The sequence below is a fragment of the Eschrichtius robustus genome, chromosome 14, assembly GCF_028021215.1.
Source record: "Eschrichtius robustus isolate mEscRob2 chromosome 14, mEscRob2.pri, whole genome shotgun sequence".
Taxonomy (NCBI): Eukaryota; Metazoa; Chordata; class Mammalia; order Artiodactyla; family Eschrichtiidae; genus Eschrichtius; species Eschrichtius robustus.
In genome coordinates, this window is record NC_090837.1 from 10,465,823 (window position 1) to 10,484,657 (window position 18,835).

At 43.2% G+C, this 18,835-nt stretch overlaps 1 protein-coding gene across 1 annotated transcript in view; it reads right to left on the reverse strand.

Annotated features, from left to right (window-relative positions):
* Positions 1-18,835, reverse strand: part of CCDC60 (coiled-coil domain containing 60) — a 164,574-nt gene that overhangs the window by 21,084 nt on the left and 124,655 nt on the right. The window contains exon 6 of the mRNA XM_068563705.1: positions 3,255-3,345. Within this exon, the coding sequence (XP_068419806.1) occupies positions 3,255-3,345 (91 nt within the window). The remainder of the gene's footprint in view (positions 1-3,254; positions 3,346-18,835) is intronic.

Genomic DNA, 18,835 nt, shown 5'->3' on the forward strand with positions numbered 1-18,835 from the left:
ATGTACTGTGTGGGCTTACGTCTTCATTTAATTCATGGTTCATGTCTTAGGCTTCCTAACTTGCCCTAACTTGCTCAGCTGCTCCAGGATAAGAGCTCAATGAGGGTCTGGGCTACAGTTTACACTCCATTAAAACAGAAACAATTTCATTTGAGAACATTTGAAATGAAAGCCCTTGGAGGGCAGTCCAAGGTCTTCTTTGGATGAAACTCATAGTGTGTGATACCCGAGGGAAGAAGATAAGGAGAAGAGGCAGCACTGAAGACCACACAACATTTAATAAATACCTAACAGGGTGGAGAGAATTGTTTTCAGCAGGACTCACCTCAGGGAGTCCACTGTGTGTGATCAAAAGTAATGCTTTGATTGGCCACCTCATGGGGCCCTGAGTGTAGGTGGAACCTCCCTGCTCCGGAAGAGCGGAGGGATTTCTTGCTTGCACAGGGCAAGGGGAGGGTGGGGGAAGAGAGACGGAAGAAGGTTGTGGGGCTTAAGATGTGGTACCTTCCTGGGAACGCCACCTCCCCCAACGTATTCAGTGAAACTCTACACAAGTGATGGAACGCTTCGGAATGTGATAGCCTGGGGAACTGGAGTTCAAACTGGGTTTAACCGGATCTCCAAGGGAGCATGGGAGTTACAAAATGACTGTGATAACGAAAAAGCAAATGCCAAAAGTTGGCATGTTCTTCCCTTTGATAAATTAGGGGCTTGATGCAATGTCCCCTTTGTCCTGGCATCGCAACTGGACAAGAGCTTGCCAGACTGACAGCCCCTCTGCCCCCTGCCCCCACAGGGAGAGAGAACGTCAGCGCTCAGGGATAATACCTGTAGAAGGCAACTCTTCCTGTCTCACCTGGCACGACATGAATTCTTGACTCTGGAAACCACACTCTTTACATCAATTGTCATTTTTGAAGGCTGGACAGATTGTGTCACCAGGGCAGCCTGGAGTCTTGCAATGAGCACCAGACTCAGAGCCAGGGGACCTCAAGGGGGCCCTGAACAAGTCACTCTCCCCTGCTTCCGTCCCCTCGTCTATACAACAGAGAGGACGGGCTGGGATGATCTCAGAAGAGCTTTCCATACCCAGAGTTCTGTGTGCATCTTCCTTGCATTAGGATTTCATGTTGTGCTCCTAAAGTTACCATTAATTAAAATTCAATTAACAGCCACAGACAGGAAATCCAGAGTGAAGGGCTGACACTTCTCATTAATTGAGAGTGGCAGAAAAATAAAATGTGGGGGCAAGATGTGACAGGCAGTTTCAGCATCCTGCTTGCCCTTTATTGAACTGACTCTCCCTGAATTGACTTAAATCCCCAAATGCTTCTTCTCTCTGTTTTGTATTTCACTCAGGAGTGGTATTAACTGGCTGCCGTGTTGCACCTCAGGAGGGACTGCTTTTTGGCAACAAAGGAAAAGATTTCCCTGAATGATTCCTTACACTTTCTTAGAAGCAGGGGTTTCAAACTGGTGGCCCATGGGGAGACATGTTCAGCTGCCCAGAGTTCTACAGATTGGGGATATCTTTATATAAGAACTGAGGTTACTGGTCTCTCTTGAAAATGATAAGCCCTGGGTCCCATTTTCACATGGCGAGATGAGTAGAACTAAGCAGAGGTTCTTCCCTATAGCTGTGCAGGAGAATTCCTGTTTGCCACAGACCTCACCACTCCCTACTGTATTACCCAGCCTGATTTTTTCATTTATGCCATTTGTCCGGCTCTTAATGATCACTGCCTTGGCACTGACAAGCTCCACACATACAGAAGACTATCAGTTGCTGTGGAAGTTGACTGGAGCCTCTCTTTCAAAGTCCTTAATTTACAGGTGAAGAAACTGAGGTCAGGAGAGAGGAAAGGACTTCTCCAATGCGATGCAGTGAACAGAGTCACAGTGGCTAAACTAGGTCTCCTGATTCCTAATTCAGTGCTCCCTCATCCTCGGAGTGGACCACACTACAGCCCAGAGTTTGATCTACAAACTCGCCCGGGGGGAATTCAATTCAGTGAGAGTTCAAGTGCAGTGATTCACTCTTCCCTCCTCCAACTGTAGTTGTGAATATTCCTGAAGGACATTTTTTTAAAGGTTTGTGGCTCCTGCTGCTTTTTCTGTGCATCTCTGGAGACAGAAACACACGATATCTCCATAGCAACTTTCTGTGATAAAAACAAAGGCTCTCCTTCTCCGACTTAGAAGTGCCCTGATGAAACAGCAAGAAAACGGTGAAACTTCATGAGGGGCAATGATAATCATACCAGGGAGAACATGCTTTTGAAGAGCTCAGTGTTTTAATAAACAGGGTTTAGTAAACAGATCCAGGATTAACTCTTGGCTCTGCCACTGCCCAGCTGTGTGGCCTCATGCAAATCACTTAACCTCTTTGAGCCCTAACTTTCTGCTCTCCTACCTGGAAATAAGAATAGTGCCCCCATGGGGTTATTAGGAGGACAGGACTGGCTAATACACCTAAAGAGCTTCCTTAGCACAGAACCTGGCCCACTGTAATTCTGTTAAAGATTGGCTTCTAAAAATTATGTAACCACAATAATGCTCAGCGTTTTCACATTTTCAAAGTGAGATTGCATACTGTTTCCTGGGGTTCTTTACTAATGTTAAGAAGTGAGCAGAAACCAGCATTATATCCATTTTGTGGGTTGGAGCACAGGTTCAGCAAAAATCTCATTGTGTGTTCTCTCAACTGCCTTTAGCTCTCTACTCTTGCCGTTATTATTATTGTGGCGCTTGTTTGTTAAGTGGATGAGTTTGGGGGTTTTGGGGGTTAGGAATAGTTTTGAGTGAAAAGAATAGACCACTTGATTTTCTCTTAATAATAAACACACATTCTAGTTTGTAGAAAACCCTGTCTGTTCAATCACTCACTTCTTATTTTCTGACTGAGTTTAAAAAAAAAGAGAGAGTGAGAGAGAAAGAGAAATGATTGTTATTGATTAAATATAGAGTGAGTGAATCCATTTCCTTCCAGTGACATCTTATTAGGCAGCTCCTCGGCCACCCCTTCCCTCCTGCGTGGGGTGGTGTCCAGCCAAATGACATTTCTTCTACAATCCCCAGATAAGCATTTTAATTAAAATTTATAAAAACCATCCAACAGCATGAGGTTCTGACTTCCCTTCACTCAAGAGAACCAACTAGAAAAAAAAATCCCATCAGAGAGAAGACTGGCCAAAATGCCTCCCACCCAAGTTGGGGCTGGTAGCCAGGCAGTAGAGTCACGTGCTGACGGTTACCTTCGGGGCTGTGATGAAGTGCTCCCACCTCTGTCCCATGGACTTGTCCTTATTGATTTTTTTTATTGTGCTCTTGCTTCCACCTGGGTCCCTGAGTGAGAAACAGCTTAATGAGTTTTCCGTTTCTAGAGCCTCAGTTTATTACAAGTACTTTTAAGAAATGCAATAAATGGATGATGGATGGTGGCTGTTCCCTGCTGTGATTTTTCCCCTCCTATACTCGGGAAGCAGTGGAAGGGACAGTTCTCCACAGCCGGGTCTCACGAGTGGGAATCGAGGTTAGGAGAGACCACCGCTTACTGGGTAGGGACTGAGGGAGGTGGAGTGTATTTGTACACATTCCGCACCTGTTTGCATTTTGGACCTGGGTCCTCTCGTAGACTCCAGGGCAGGTCTGCGGTTCCTCTTGGGGGTGAATTGAAAAGCGTGTTCATTTCCAAATCTCTGCCTGCGCTGGTGCCTAAGGGTCCCACCATCAGGGCCACTTCTGAGTAATGCACAGAGAGAATTACTAACTTTGCTTGGGCGGGGGGAGCTTATAGGGTGCGTTGCACAACGAAAATCACTGGTTTGGAGTTTATCGAGTGAAAATTCTATACAATTCTACATGCAAGATGCTTCTGTGCATTCTCGCTGAATTATCTCAACAAAACCTTGTGATGCAGTCACTTATCATCCCATTTTACAGATGAAAAAACAAACTCGGGGTCTTAAGTCACTCATCCAGGTGCATATTCGCAATGAATCTAATGACCCTCACTTGCATGGGTCCCGCCAGGGCCCTGTACCTAATTTTGTATTTTAACTTTGTATTCTTTTTCTTAAAGCGCCCCTCTCCCCAATTAAATAAATTTCAGGTCGTGTGAAACCTGGATCTTCCCTCATGGGTTGGGACTTTCTGGGTATGAGACTGAAGCCCCAGCAAGTCTGGATGGTGACATACCTATAACCCTTGATCTGAAACCTGTGGGACCAGATGTGTTGCCAAATTCAGAATCTTGGCATTTTGGAATGGAAATATGCTGCACGTGTATCATATGTTAACATAATCCTTCCAGTGGCATCTCGGCAGCATCTTATGATCAAACACATTAATATTTCTGCAGTGATATATATGAATATTTGCCCTAGGTGGGATAAAGACCATAAATAGCTTCAAGTTTTGCCACCAAATCAGTTTGGTTCGTGTCAGATTTTGCTGTCAAATTGAGTTATGGAAAAACTGAGTTTTCAGAGCCTTTTGGATTTTGGACCTGTGGCTATGGGGTGGTGGATCCCTGTTGATAAGCAAGCTCTCTCAGCGGCCTCTACCTATCTATGTATTGACTGATTGATCTATTGACCTCTCCATCCATCCACCCATCCATCCATCCATTTCTTTCTTTATCTCCTTTTTCTCTGCAGAAAGGATTTTAGATGGCTGGGAGCCTTTAGATCATTTGGCTGGCTGTCACCCAGCGTAGAGGAGGGACTTGAGGGAATGAGATGGCCAGACCAGTTTGATGTGGGGAGGCACCAACAGGAGTCTAGACTTTGCAGGGGCTGCCAAGTGCTGGTGGTGGGGGGAGACGCTCAGACAGGAGGCAAAGGCGATCAAGATAAAGCTCGATTCTTATGGCATGGGGGTCTGGGCCGCAGAATCAAAGGTTTTTACCAGCCCAGATGGGGAGGGGGATGTGTGTGCTCTTTATTGGCAGAGCCCTTGCTGGGCGTCTACCAGCTCACAGCCGCAAACTGAGAAATGCACACAGATGACAAGGTGAAAGTCAGGCTGGGGAGGGTGGGGTGAGAATGTGCCTCCAAGCTTTTTGTAAGACTTTATGTTTGATTACACAATAAAAAGCCCTCTGAATAATTAACAGTGAAGCTCATGTAACGTTGGTTCTGCCTGCCTCTCCCCAGAGTAATCAAATTAGGGAATATTTAAAATCCAGCTGGAGGAAGGAGCATCAATACTTCAGTCCTATAAACAACATTTAAACTAGCGGCACTTTTGAAGTCTGATTTAAGGCTCACCAACTGGAAGCTTTAGTGTTTCCGCTTTGGAGCGTTTCTTTCAAGACCACAGGGCTTTTCTCGCTTTTCCCCTTTGCTAACGCAGCTCCTGCTGTGCCTCCAGCCTTCTTCTTGATGTTCAAAAGCAACCCCTCTTCCCCTTTTAAAATTAAATCTGGTATGGCCAAGCTTTCAAAATCTTAAATATTCAGACCCAATCGGGAAGATGGAGGTTTCTCGTTCACGCAGACTTCCAAGACGACCCAAAATCTATTGTGACTTCAGGCAGCAGGTTAAATGAGCTAAAACTGCAGCAAGCTTCCCAGGGATCTTAAAAAGCCCTGAGCATCGTTCTTGCAAAGCCGCTGATACAGAAAGGGCCTGGTTGGACAGAATCCGTCTCTCTGATGTTTCACTTTGAGTAGCAAATAAACCAAAAAGGAGGATCAATAAGGGGAGAAAAGGAAATAACCCAAGCGTTGTCATCCACAGTGGGCTGACTACACACTACTACACAAGCGGGCTCATGTTCCTGCCCACGACCTGGAGGGACAGTCAGTGCCCTTCACCCACCAGAGTCCCAGGTCTTCTCGGCTTCTTAAAGTCGGGTGGAGCTCTGTGACTTGCTTTGTTCAAAAATACTTGAGCAAAAGTGACACGTGGCCTGTAGGGCGATGCTTTAAGGGCCAGTGCTCAAGTCAGATGCCCTTTCCTGCTGCGATGACGGGGAAGCTTGTGATGAGGTGGAGCTCCTATCAGCCTGGGTCCTGGGGTGACGACGGTGAGCGGAGTCCCGTGCGGTAGACATGTAAAGGGTGAGCGAGAAATGCAACTTGTGTTGCGCTAAGCTGCTGAGATTTGGGGGTTATTCATCATGGCAGCTTAATTTACCTTACCTAATCGATGCCTCTGATTTACTGCCTGTGTGACCTCAGGCCAGTCTCTCTGAGTGTCAGAACCAGGAAAAGGGGTGTACCTGGGTGGTTAACAGTGGGTTTAAGAATCGGGTGGACCAGCTGTTTGAGTCCTCCGCCTGCCCTGCTGCTTCCTAGATGTGAGATTGTGTGTAATATTTACCCTCTCGGCACCTCAGTGTCCTCATCTGTCAAATGGGGGAATATTAGCTAAGTCAGAGGATGATTAGAGTGAAGATGCAATGAAATGGGGCTCGTTAGGAGCTTTCCAGGGTGCCTTGTACACAGAACTGAATACAGCTGAACTATGAACACCACCGCTTTTTTCAATAGAAACCTTAATGTGGCTTGGAGGAGGGGCTGATGGTGGGGAAGGAGGCACTAGGGCACATCCGTGGGGGAGAAGTGGCTGTGATTTTGAGACCACATTTTCCCTCTGCTGAAGCTTTCTGGGGGATCCTATTTGCCAGAAATCAAGGGAAGAAGTCGTTGAGCACCGCTGCATCTCTTTTAACTGTACCGCCAGGCACATTTTGTTCCTAGCAGCCACTTGAAGACATCTATCCACAGCGGCAATCAGAGTAATTTTCTCAAATACTTCACTCTTTCTGAATCCGCATTTGCTTCTCAGGGTGGAAAGCCTGCTGGCTGGTTTAGGATGTGTTCACGTGGCCACCACAAGATGGGAGAACGGAGGTAACTGCCGATTTTGCAGCAGGGAGGGAACAGAGATCAAAGCTGCCAGGATCTCCCAGGCCAGGGTGCCCATCCCAACTCCTGAGTGATGGGTGCTCTGATCATCCTGCCACGTTTTCCCACTCCTGTCGAGATGTCCACTTGAGAACAGGAGTGGAGGAATGATGCAATTAGGTCAGTGCAGGTAAAATCAGAGACTTCACTCAAACGTCACCTTCTCTGTGAGTCTTTCCCTGACGACCCAACTTAAAAGTCACCCCCCCAACCCTGTCATTATCACATCACCCTGTCAATTTCTTCATGATGCTTAATGCTATCTCAAGGAATCTTGATTATTACATGTTTATTATCTGTTGTTCCCCTCCACATCCCTTCGAATAGAAGCTCCAGAGAGCAGGAATGTTGTTTTATTTTCATGGGTGAATCCCCAGTAGTGCCTGAAAAAAGTGGGTTGAAGGAAAATGAGACTTTCTGGGGTCGGGGTCGGGGGAAGCATTGCTGCTAATGTGTTGTTCAGAATGATGCCGCATTTTTTTCACAAGAGTGACAATCTGGCAAAGACTTAAAGATTTTGGGGGAATTGGTTAAGTATGTTGATAAACTCCACAGTCGTTAAAAGAGGTTTTGACATGGAGAGATGTTCCCGTATATTAAGTTAAATAACAAAAATTTAGTTGCAAAACAATAAATGTAGAACGCACTTTTTTTTAAAGGAAATTATATATTTATATATCATATGATCTTGGTAAGTTGGCTTCCCTTTTGTATCCTGGCAAATATTACTTTTTAATCAGTTATTTATTTATTTATTTTTTCTTGACACCAGATTGTTCCCTAAATTAATTGAAGATTTTGGGGCCTTGGCTAGAAACAGAGGAAACAATCATTTAGTGGTTAAGTGCACATGCTTTGCATCTGGGCTACCTGGGTTCAAGTCCTGACTTTTACTAGCTGCGTAACTTGGAGCAAGTTACTTAAATTCTCTTTGCCTCAGTTTCCTCATTTGTTAGTCAGAATGAGGCTCAAATAAGGTCATATATCCAGAGCAGTGCTTGACAAAGAAAGCACTCAAATGCCAGCTATTTTCCTTATAACACAGTAGTTGGATTTAGGTGACTGTGTCATATTTGAAATGTTTTATATATAGAAAGGCATCTGTATTTTTCTAAAGCAGGTGTGGGTTCTTTGTGCCTGAGAAGCCCAGCCTTTGAGTGTCTGGACTCCCTTAATGAAAATCAGGATTTTCCACTTGGACTCTCCAATTAAGAGTGGGTCCAGGAGTTCCCTGGTGGCCTAGTGGTCACTGCCATAGCCCAGGTTCAATCCCTGGTCGGGGAACTGAGATCCTTCAAGACAAAAAAAAAAGGGTGGGTCCAATGGTGTCTCTCTGGGACAGCCCGAGGCAGTAAGACAAACCTGACTGCCCCAGTGGAGAGCACATGATTACCTGACTATGGAGGCTCAAGGCTGTTGGAATAGCTCCTCCCCTCTGCCTGGAAGGTAAATCAGTAACTCTTCACTTCCCTCTTAGGCCTGGGGTCTGCCCTGTTCTTCCCCATTGGGTGGGGGTGAGTGGGATGGGGAAGAGGTGGCACTAAGGATTGAAGTGCTTGCTTACACCGGGTCTTGTCTGTTTCTCTGTAAAGATCCATTCGTTTCTAGTCAGTCCTTGGAAAGCGAGTCTCTAATAAGAATGAAACCAGTACAAGTTCACAACCCCTGAACCAACTCCAAAATCCAAAGGGTCTTGACAACCAAAAAAAAAAATTAATAACCTATTTGGCAGCAAAACATGACCTGAACTGATGGGAGGCTATTGATGACCTTTATTTACCTTGAGTATCCACTTAGTATAAATATTCATTCAGGTTTTTTTCTGCAGAAATATGTTTGATGATACGGTGTTGCCCCAGTTCCCTCGGGGAGTATGATGTTCTACACGGTATATGTCCCATGTTTCTTTTCTAAAATGTCAAAAAAGAAAAAAAAAAATCAGAATTCTGAAACGCAGCTGGTCCCAAAGGTTTGAATAAAAATCTGTGGGCCTTGATATATGAAACAAGCCTTACTTTGCCTAAACAGAAGCTTACATCGCTCAGAGAAGGGTAATTAGTACATTCATTACTGAAGGCTCAGTTTCTGCTCTGTGTGGACCTGATCATCTTGTCAACTGAAATAAACTCTCCTGCTAGCAGAATTAATGAGGATGCTGGGAAATGATAATGTGTTTCAATTGCCACATGATGAAATTGAGAAGGCCTTTTTTTTCCCTAAATAAAGCAGACTCAGGTACAACTAAGAATGCAATGCTAAAATCTCTCATCTGTCCATTTACCAAACCATTCACCAATCCATCCAAATATGGGATCTTCTTGCAGGGAACAAAGATCATCTGTTTATAGCACGCTAGGTGCCAGTTAGTAAAGTTTTGCTGCCTGCAGAAAGCCCCCTTTGAGGTGTTGAATCACCCCACTTTCTTACTATAAAATCCATAAGGGGGCAGGATTGGACCTACAGCCATCATAATGTCTAACAGAAACGAAACCTCTGGGATCTACAGGTCCTGGAAAATGGATGCTTCCTTTTGGAAAATGCATGGTGGGTATCAGGACTCAAGGTTTATGTTTCGAACACTTTAATAACAGAAGATGCTTGCTGCTTGATGGTGGAAACTCAGAGAAGCACAGTCAGGGGAACTGAAGATTTGGTATTTTCCTCTTGGGGTCATTCCCTGGATTGCCCATCTTTGCAACCAGATTTTGGTTGAACTCATGTAGCCTTCCCCCCGCCGCCCCCATCTCGTTGTATCTTTGTCCATTCGCTCAGTGAACATGGATCTCAGCTGTTAGTAAAATTCTGCTCAGAGGTTTATTACTTCCCTAGCCCTAAGTCTCAATGGTATTGACAGTCATAGCCCTAACTGCTCTTTAAAATCGGGATTTTGATCTTGAATAGCTATCATTTAGTGAGCACTCACTGTCTTCTCAGACATCAGGCTAAATGTTCTATGTACTCTATCTTGCTTAATCCTTACAAGAACTCTTCTGAAACAGGAACCCATTTGACAGATGAAGAAACCAAGACCCAGAGATGTTAAGTGACTTTGCCCAAGGTTACATAGCCATTAAGTGGCAGGGCCTGGACTCATCCATGTCCTTCTGATGTCAAAGTCCTTGACCTTAATCACTCTACTCCCTCTGGGTTTTAAAAAATGTGTTTGAAGATTTGGGGACATTCACATTATGGCATAAATGTGAAACATCATAAATAGGGATTAAGCATTAAAGAGAAAACACCCTTCTCCTTTCTTACTAACTAAAAAAAAAAAAAAAATCTTTCTGGCACTTTCTAAGGAACATAACACTCGCCCTGCCCCCATCATTCCTAATTTTTTTTTTTAATCAATCCCAAACAATGGTGTGCTAGAGTCAGCTCATACTGCATCACAAGAACTACATTTGTGCATCTCTTCCCAACTCCAAGTTAGTAACATCATGGTGGTAAGCCTGAAATCGGCCACGGTGGGAGTATTTATACCATGGAAATCGGCATGGCTGCAAATCACGGTTTTTCCCTCTCTGGAGAACTGGCTATTAAACGTTTACCAGCATACCACTGACCCCAAACTAAAATCACCATCAGGAGCAAAGGGTTCACTAAAAAAAACAAACCCCCACAAATACTCTGACTTCCTGGGGGAGTCATTCCTGGACTGTATTTTTCCGTCAGGTCTGGCTGAGGTTCTGATTGGTTCAGGTTCTGCTCTTACAGAGCTGGACATCCTCGGATCCCTGATAGCATGCTGTCCTGACAAGTCACAGGAGAACCTTCACTTGACTCAATGTGACCACTGTCTTTTTTTTTTTTTTGGATAACAATTTTGGGTCACCTTATGGGCATATTTCTAAAACCAATCAAAGGAAATAAAGATGGCCCTTTTTGTCTTCTCAATCCAATTTCTGTATTAACGTTCTTTCCTCAGTTTGGGAGAGTGGTGCCCAAATGTCAGAGGCAAGATGTCGCCACTGGTAGCTCACTCAGGGAGATACAATGCTTTTAGAGGTCCACTGGTTCAGGGGCCTTTCTCTTAGAATCTAGGTATCAACTGTGAAAAAAATTGCACTGACCCATAAATTCTATTTCTCAGAACCTAGCCAACAGAAATATTTTCAACCCGGCACAAAAGATATGTGCAAGGATGTTCCATGCAGTACTATTTGAAATGGCGAAAACTGGGGAACAACCCTAGTGTCCATCAGTCGAGAAATGGCTATCTAAATTATGGTCTGTCCAGACCACAGAATACTCAAATATGAAAAGAATATGGAAAAAATGTTAAAAGAATGTGGAAGCTCTGTCTGTACCAGGTTGGTAAAGAAATGTTTGCTGGGCCAGGCAGATTCAATGGGACGCAGGGCGGACTCACTCAGTACACCCAGCCCGTGTTCTTTGCAGGCATCTCTGGTGATAGCTCTATGCCGGGAAGAGGCCCTCTGTCTAAATCCTGTTAGGCAGTTAGCGGGAAGGTCAAAGTTTCTTCCTGAGTCCTTTGGGCCTTTATTGTTTTTAGCTCAGAGTAATCCACATGCCAAAGAGACATTTTGGGGTGGCAAATTCTGCTCCCCTACAACCATGATGGAAAGATGTCCATAAGACACTGTAAAAGGGGGAAAATCATATACAGAACAATATGCAGAGCATGCTCCCATTTCTGTTAAAAAAAAAAAGTGTATATCTGTGTGTGTGTGTGTGTGTGTGTGTGTGTGTGTGTGTGCAGCATTAGAAAGGAGGAGGAAGGAGGAAGGACATACCTCAGACTTTAAAAGGATTTCCTCTAGGGAGGGGAATGGATTTGGGGTTGGGGGAGATAAAGGCTTCCACACCTTATATGCTTCTGAATTTTTTGGAAATTTTTAATAGAAATAGATTGTATTCATTTATTACTTGAGCAGTTTTGTTTTACACAAAAATAATGTGTGGGAATGTTTTAAAGCTGTGCTTTTCAAACAAATTCTGTATGCCACAAAGATATTTTGGAAGTAACAAGGGTGCCTTGGTTGGGGTGGAAGTGAGTTGCTCTCCCAGGTACCCCCAACCTCCTGCTTCATGTAGAAGGTCCATTTTGAAAAATTTTAACATTATTGGGGTTTCTATTATTAAAAAAGGATTTCTGTTGCTTAAAAAAAATAAAGGTTATAAACCACTGCATCAAGGGGAACTGCAGTTTTAAATTCATCCCAACCAAAAACATGGAATCAGTTGGAGTTACTGATCTATCAATAGATGCATGACTTACATTTCTGGTTACATTTGAGGTTAGTTTATTTAGGCTCTGGTGCAAGAGATGAATCAAGGTGGGGCAGAATTGGGGGGAGGTGGAGTTTTGGGGGATGGGTGCTAAATGAAATGCCCTGGAGTGGGAAGGAAAAGGGGTTAATTAAGATTCAGGATTTTGGAAGTGAAGGAAGATTGAATTCACCTGGGAGCCAGGGCTGAGCGAGGGGTTGACGTCAGTGTATTGGGGTGGAGGTGGGGATGTTAGCACTGCGGGAAGGGCAGCTATTTTATTTAACCCAGTATTGGATTTTCACAGAGCAAGTCAGTGTTATTTACATTTTTCTTTTGGTTACATTCTTGCAGACAACAGGACTCTCCTTAAAGAAACAATGCCTTTACACGCCTACCTGTTCCTTGGTCTGCCTTGTATGTGCAATGCAGTTCCTGCAATAGTGGCCTCAAGGCTTTTGAGGAGCCCTCCCCTCTGGTCGGGACACATCTAACACTTTTCTTGGCTTAGACAACAGGTTCTAGAACTTTCACCTGAGCAAACTCAGCTGCTCCTGGGACCTGAACACATGTTATTCCCTTCGGTCCAAGTGGAGAAACAGTCACCATTAAAAAACAAAAACAAAAACAAAAACGGGCGGAGTCAAGATGCCGTACTAGGAGGACACTGGAATTCACGTCTCCTCAAAACTAGGGCACCTACCAGGCACCGGTGGGGAACCACAGACACCTAAGGGGACGGGAGGAACCCCCAGGGGCTGGGTAGGACGTGGGGCATGGGGGCAGTGAAGGGGGAGGAGAAGTGGAGGCAGGACAGGACTGGTGCCCCTGAGGGGTGGCTGGGGGAGGGGAAGGGATCCCTCACCCCAAGGCGGAAATCGGGGGACCACTGGGAGGGCAGAGGATCAAAAGGGAGTGTGGCCAGGTTCCCCCTGCCCACTTGGGCCCCCAGGAACCTGGTGAGATCCCGGGCCTGATCCTCTGCCCACAGAGGCGCCCTCCAGCCACGTGGGTCCTGAAGGAGTGGGAGGGAGGGAAGGGGGAGCAAAAGTAAAGGCCAGACCTCCGGGACCAGCACCCCCGAGGGGCGGCTGGGGGAAGGGAGGAGTTCCTACACCCAGCAGGACCCACCCAAGGTTAGGGGTCTAGTGACAGGGGAGACGGTGGGGGAGAGGGTGGGGGAGGGGCGCGAAGGAACGGAAGGGAACGGGGCCAGCGCTTTCCCTGTCCGCTTAGGCACCCAGGAGCCTGCTGGGCTCCAGGTCCTAATCCTCTGCCCTGGGAGCCTCCCTCCTGACGTGCAGAGCCCAAGCCCCGCCCCACACCCCCACCCAGGGCCCCACCCCTACACTGGGGGACCCCCTCCAATGCCCTGGGCCTAAACCTCACCCACACACCCTCCCACAGGGCCCTACCTCCAAACTCCGAACTCCACTCTCCAGATGCCCTCCTTTCCACCTGCTGGTTCTCCCCTTGCACAGGTAATAAGCAGAGGCCCTGCCGCACACTTGACCGTTGCGCCCCCTAGGCCCTGCCCCACACCCAAAGTCACCTGCCCACCCGCCTAGGTCCCGCCCCACCCTAAACCCCGCCCCTGCCTAAGTTCCACCCCCACCTAAACTCCACCCCCATAGGCAAGACTTTTTTTTTCCCTCTTTTAGATTGGGGTTCTGTTTTACCGTGTTGATTCATTGTTGTTGATTCTTTTATATTTTTATTTTTCCTAATAAAGCTTTTATTTTTCTAATTTTATTTTATTCTTTATACTTTGTTATTGTTCTCTCCTTTTGGCTTGTCCCCCCCCCCCCCACCTTTTTTTTTCTTTTCTCTGTTGTGGTTTTATTTTACCTTGTTGCAGTTGTTTCAATTATAGTTTTATTTTTCCTAATGTATTTTTTATCTTTCTAATTTTATTTTGTTTTTTATTCTTTGATATTGTACTGCTCCTCTTTTTTTCTTTTTCCTTTCTTTCTTCCTTTTTTTCTTTTTAACTACATCACGAAACTTGCAGGATCAGGCTGGAGGTCGGCCCTGAGCTCCTGTGATGGCAGCTCTGAGTCCAAACCACTAGACTAACAGACAACCTCAGACCCCAGGGAATGTCAATCGTAGTGAGGCCTCCCACAGGTCCTCCTCTCAGCACCAAGGCCCAGCTCTATCCAACTGCCTGCAAACTCCAGTGCTGGACGTCTCAGGCCAAACAACCAGTAAGACAGGAATACAGCACCACCCATCAAAAAAAAAAAAAAAAAGTGAAATGACAAAAAAATATGTTACAGACGAAGGAGCAAGGTAAAAACCTACAAGACCAAATAAATGAAGATGAAATAGACAACCTACCTGAAAAAGAATTCAGAGTAATAATAGTAAAGATGATCCAAAATCTCAGACACAGAATGGAGCGAATACAAGAAACATTTAACAAGGATCTAGAAGAACTAAAGAGCAATCAAACAGTGATGAACAACACAATTACTGAAATTAAAAATACTCTAGAAGGAATCAATAACAGAATAACTGAGGCAGAAGAATGGATAAGTGAACTGGAAGGTAAAATGGTGGAAATAACTGCCAGGGAGCAGAATAAAGAAAAAAGAATGAAAGGAATTGAGGACAGTCTCAGAGACCTCTGGGACAATATTAAACACACCAACATTTGAAATTATAAGGGTCCCAGAAGAAGAGAAAAAGAAAGGGTCTGAGAAAATATTTGATGAGATTAGAGTCAAAAACTTCCCTAATATGGGAAAGGAAATAGTCAATCAAGTCCAGGAAGCACAGAGAGTACCATACCGGATAAACCCAAACAGAAACACGCCGAGGCACATATTAATCAAACTATCAAAAATTAAATACAAAGAAAAAATATTAAAAGCAGCAAGGGAAAAGCAACAAATAACATACAAGGGAATCCCCATAAGGTTAACAGCTGATCTTTCAGCAGAAACTCTGCAAGTCAGAAGGGAGTGACAGGACATATTTAAAGTGATGAAAGGGAAAAACCTACAACCAAGATTACTCTACTCAGCAAGGATCTCATTCAGATTCAATGGAGAAATTAAAACTTTTATAGATAAGCAAAAGTTAAGAGAATTCAGCACGACCAAACCAGCTTTACAACAGATGCTAAAGGAACTTCTCTAGGCAGGAAACACAAGAGAAGGAAAAGACCTACAAAAACAAACCTAAAACAATTAAGAAAATGGTAATAGTAACATACATATTGATAATTACCTTAAATGTAAATGGATTAAATGCTCCAACCAAAAGACACAGACTGGCTGAATGAATACAGAAACAAAACCTGTACATATGCTGTCTACAAAAGACCCACTTCAGACCTAGGGACACATACAGACTGAAAGTGAGGGGATGGAAAAAGATATTCCATGCAAATGGAAATCAAAAGAAAGCTGGAGGAGCAATTCTCATATCAGACAAAATAGACTTTAAAATAAAGACTATTACAAGAGACAAAGAAGGACACTACATAATGATCAAGGGATCGATCCAAGAAGAAGCTATAACAATTGTAAATATATATGCACCCGAGGAGCACCTCAATACATAAGGCAAATGCTAACAGCCATAAAAGGGGAAATTGACAGTAACACAGTCATAGTAGGGGACTTTAACACCCCACTTTCACCAATGGACAGATCATGCAAAATGAAAATAAATAAGGAAACAGAAGCTTTGAATGACACGTTAAAGAAGATGGACTTAATTGATATTTACAGGACAGTCCATCCAAAAACAACAGAATACACTTTCTTCTCAAGTGCTCATGAAACATTCTCCATGATAGACCATATCTTGGGTCACAAATTAAGCCTTGGTAAATTGAAGAAAATTGAAATTGTATCAAGTATCTTTTCCGACCACAACTCTATGAGACTAGATATCAATTACAGGAAAAAAACTGTAAAAAACACATGGAGGCTAAACACTATGCTACTAAGTAACCAAGAGATCACTGAAGAAATCAAAGAGGAAATCAAAAAAATACCTAGAGACAAATGACAATGAAAACACAACAACCCAAAACCTATGGGATGCAGCAAAAGCAGTTCTAAGAGGGAAGTTTATAGCAATACAATCCTACCTCAAGAAACAAGAAACATCTCAAATAAAAAACCTAATCTTACACCTAAAGCAATTAGAGAAAGAAGAACCAAAAAACCCCAAAGTTAGCAGAGGGAAAGAAATCATAAAGACCAGATCAGAAATAAATGAAAGAGAAACGAAGGAAACAATAGCAAAGATCAATAAAACTAAAAGCTGGTTCTTTGAGAAGATAAACAAAATTGATAAACTATTAGCAAGACTCACCAAGAAAAAAAGAGAGAAAACTCAAATCAACAGAATTAGAAATGAAAAAGGAGAAGTAACAACAGACACTGCAGAAATAAAAAGGATCATGAGAGATTACTACAAGCAACTATATGCCAATAAAATGGACAATCTGGAAGAAATGGAAAAATTCTTAGAAAAGTACAACCTTCCAAGACTGAACCAGGAAGAAATAGAAAATATAAACAGACCAATCACAAGCACTGAAATTGAAACTGTGATTAAAAATCTTCCAACAAACAAAAGCCCAATACCAGATGGCTTCACAGACGAATTCTATCAAACATTTAGGGAAGAGCTAACACCTATCCTTCTCAAACTCTTCCAAAATATAGCAGAGGGAGGAACACTCCCAAACTCATTCTAGGAGGCCACCATCACCCTGATACCAAAACCAGACAAAGATGTCACAAAAAAAGAAAACTACAGGCCAATATCTCTGATGAACATAGATGCAAAAATCCTCAACAAAATACTAGCAAACAGAATCCAACAGCACATTAAAAGGATCATAGACCATGATCGAGTGGGGTTTATCCTAGGAATGCAAGGATTCTTCAATATACACAAATCAATCAATGTGATACACCATATTAACAAATTGAAGGATAAAAACCATATGATAATCTCAATAGATGCAGAAAAAGCTTTTGACAAGATTCAACACCCATTTATGATAAAAACTCTCCAGAAACTAGGCATAGAGGGAACCTACCTCAACATAATAAAGGCCATATATGACAAACCCACAGCCAACATCGTTCTCAATGGTGAAAAACTGAAACCATTTCCTCTAAGATCAGGAATAAGACAAGGTTGCTCACTCTCACCACTATTATTCAACATAGTTTTGGAAGTTTTAGCCACAGCAATCAGAGAAGAAAAAGAAATAAAAAGAATACAAATCGGAAAAGAAGAAGTAAAACTGTCACTGTTTGCAGATGACATGATACTATACACAGAGAATCCTAAAGATGCTACCAGGACACTACTAGAGCTAATCAATGAATTTGGTAGAGTAGCAGGATACAAAATTAATGCACAGAAATCTCTTGCATTCCTATACACTAATGATGAAAAATCTGAAAGAGAAATTAAGGAAATATTCCCATTTACTACTGCAACAAAAAGAATAAAATACCTAGGAATAAACCTACCTAAGGAGACAAAAGACCTGTATGCAGAAAACTATATCACACTGATGAAAGAAATTAAAGATGATACAAACAGATGGAGAGATATACTATGTTCTTGGATTGGAAGAATCAACATTGTGAAAATGACTATACTACCCAAAGCAATCTACAGATTCAGTGCAATCCCTATCAAACTACCAGTGGCATTTTTCACAGAACTAGAAGAAAAGATTTCACAATTTGTATGGAAACACAAAAGACCCCGAATAGCCAAAGCAATCTTGAGAAGGGAAAATGGAGCTGGAGGAATCAGGCTCCCAGACTTCAGACTACACTACAAAGCTACAGTCATCAAGACAGTATGGTACTGGAAATATAGATCAATGGAACAAGATAGAAAGCCCAGAGATAAACCCACGCACATATGGTCACCTTATCTTTGATAAAGGAGGCAAGAATATACAATGGAGAAAAGACAGCCTCTTCAATAAGTGGTGCTAGGAAAACTGGACAGCTACATTTAAAAGAATGAAATTAGAACACTCCCTAACACCATACACAAAAATAAACTCAAAATGGATTAAAGACCTAAATGTAAGGCCAGACACTATAAAACTCTTAGAGGAAAACATAGGCAGAACACTCTTTGACATAAATCAAAGCAAGATCATTAGAGAAATGCAAGTCAGAACTACAGTGAGGTATCACCTCACACCAGTCAGAATGGCCATCATCAAAAAATCTACGAACAATAAATGCTGGAGAGGGTGTGGAGAAAAGGGAACCCTCTTGCACTGTTGGTGGGAATGTCAATTGATACAGCCACTATGGAGAACAGTATGGAGGCTCCTTAAAAAACTAAAAATAGAACTACCATATGACCCAGCAATCCCACTACTGGGCATATACCCTGAGAAAACCATAATTCAAAAAGAGTCATGTACCACAATGTTCACTGCAGCACTATTTACAATAGCCAGGACATGGGACCAACCTAAATGTCCATCAACAGACGAATGGATAAAGAAGATGTGGCACATATATACAATGGAATATTACTCAGCCATAAAAGGAAACGAAGTTGAGTTATCTGTAGTGAGGTGGATGGACCTAGAGTCTGCCATACAGAGTGAAGTAAGTCAGAAAGAGAAAAACAAATACCGTATGCTAACACATATATATGGAATCTAAAAAAAAAATG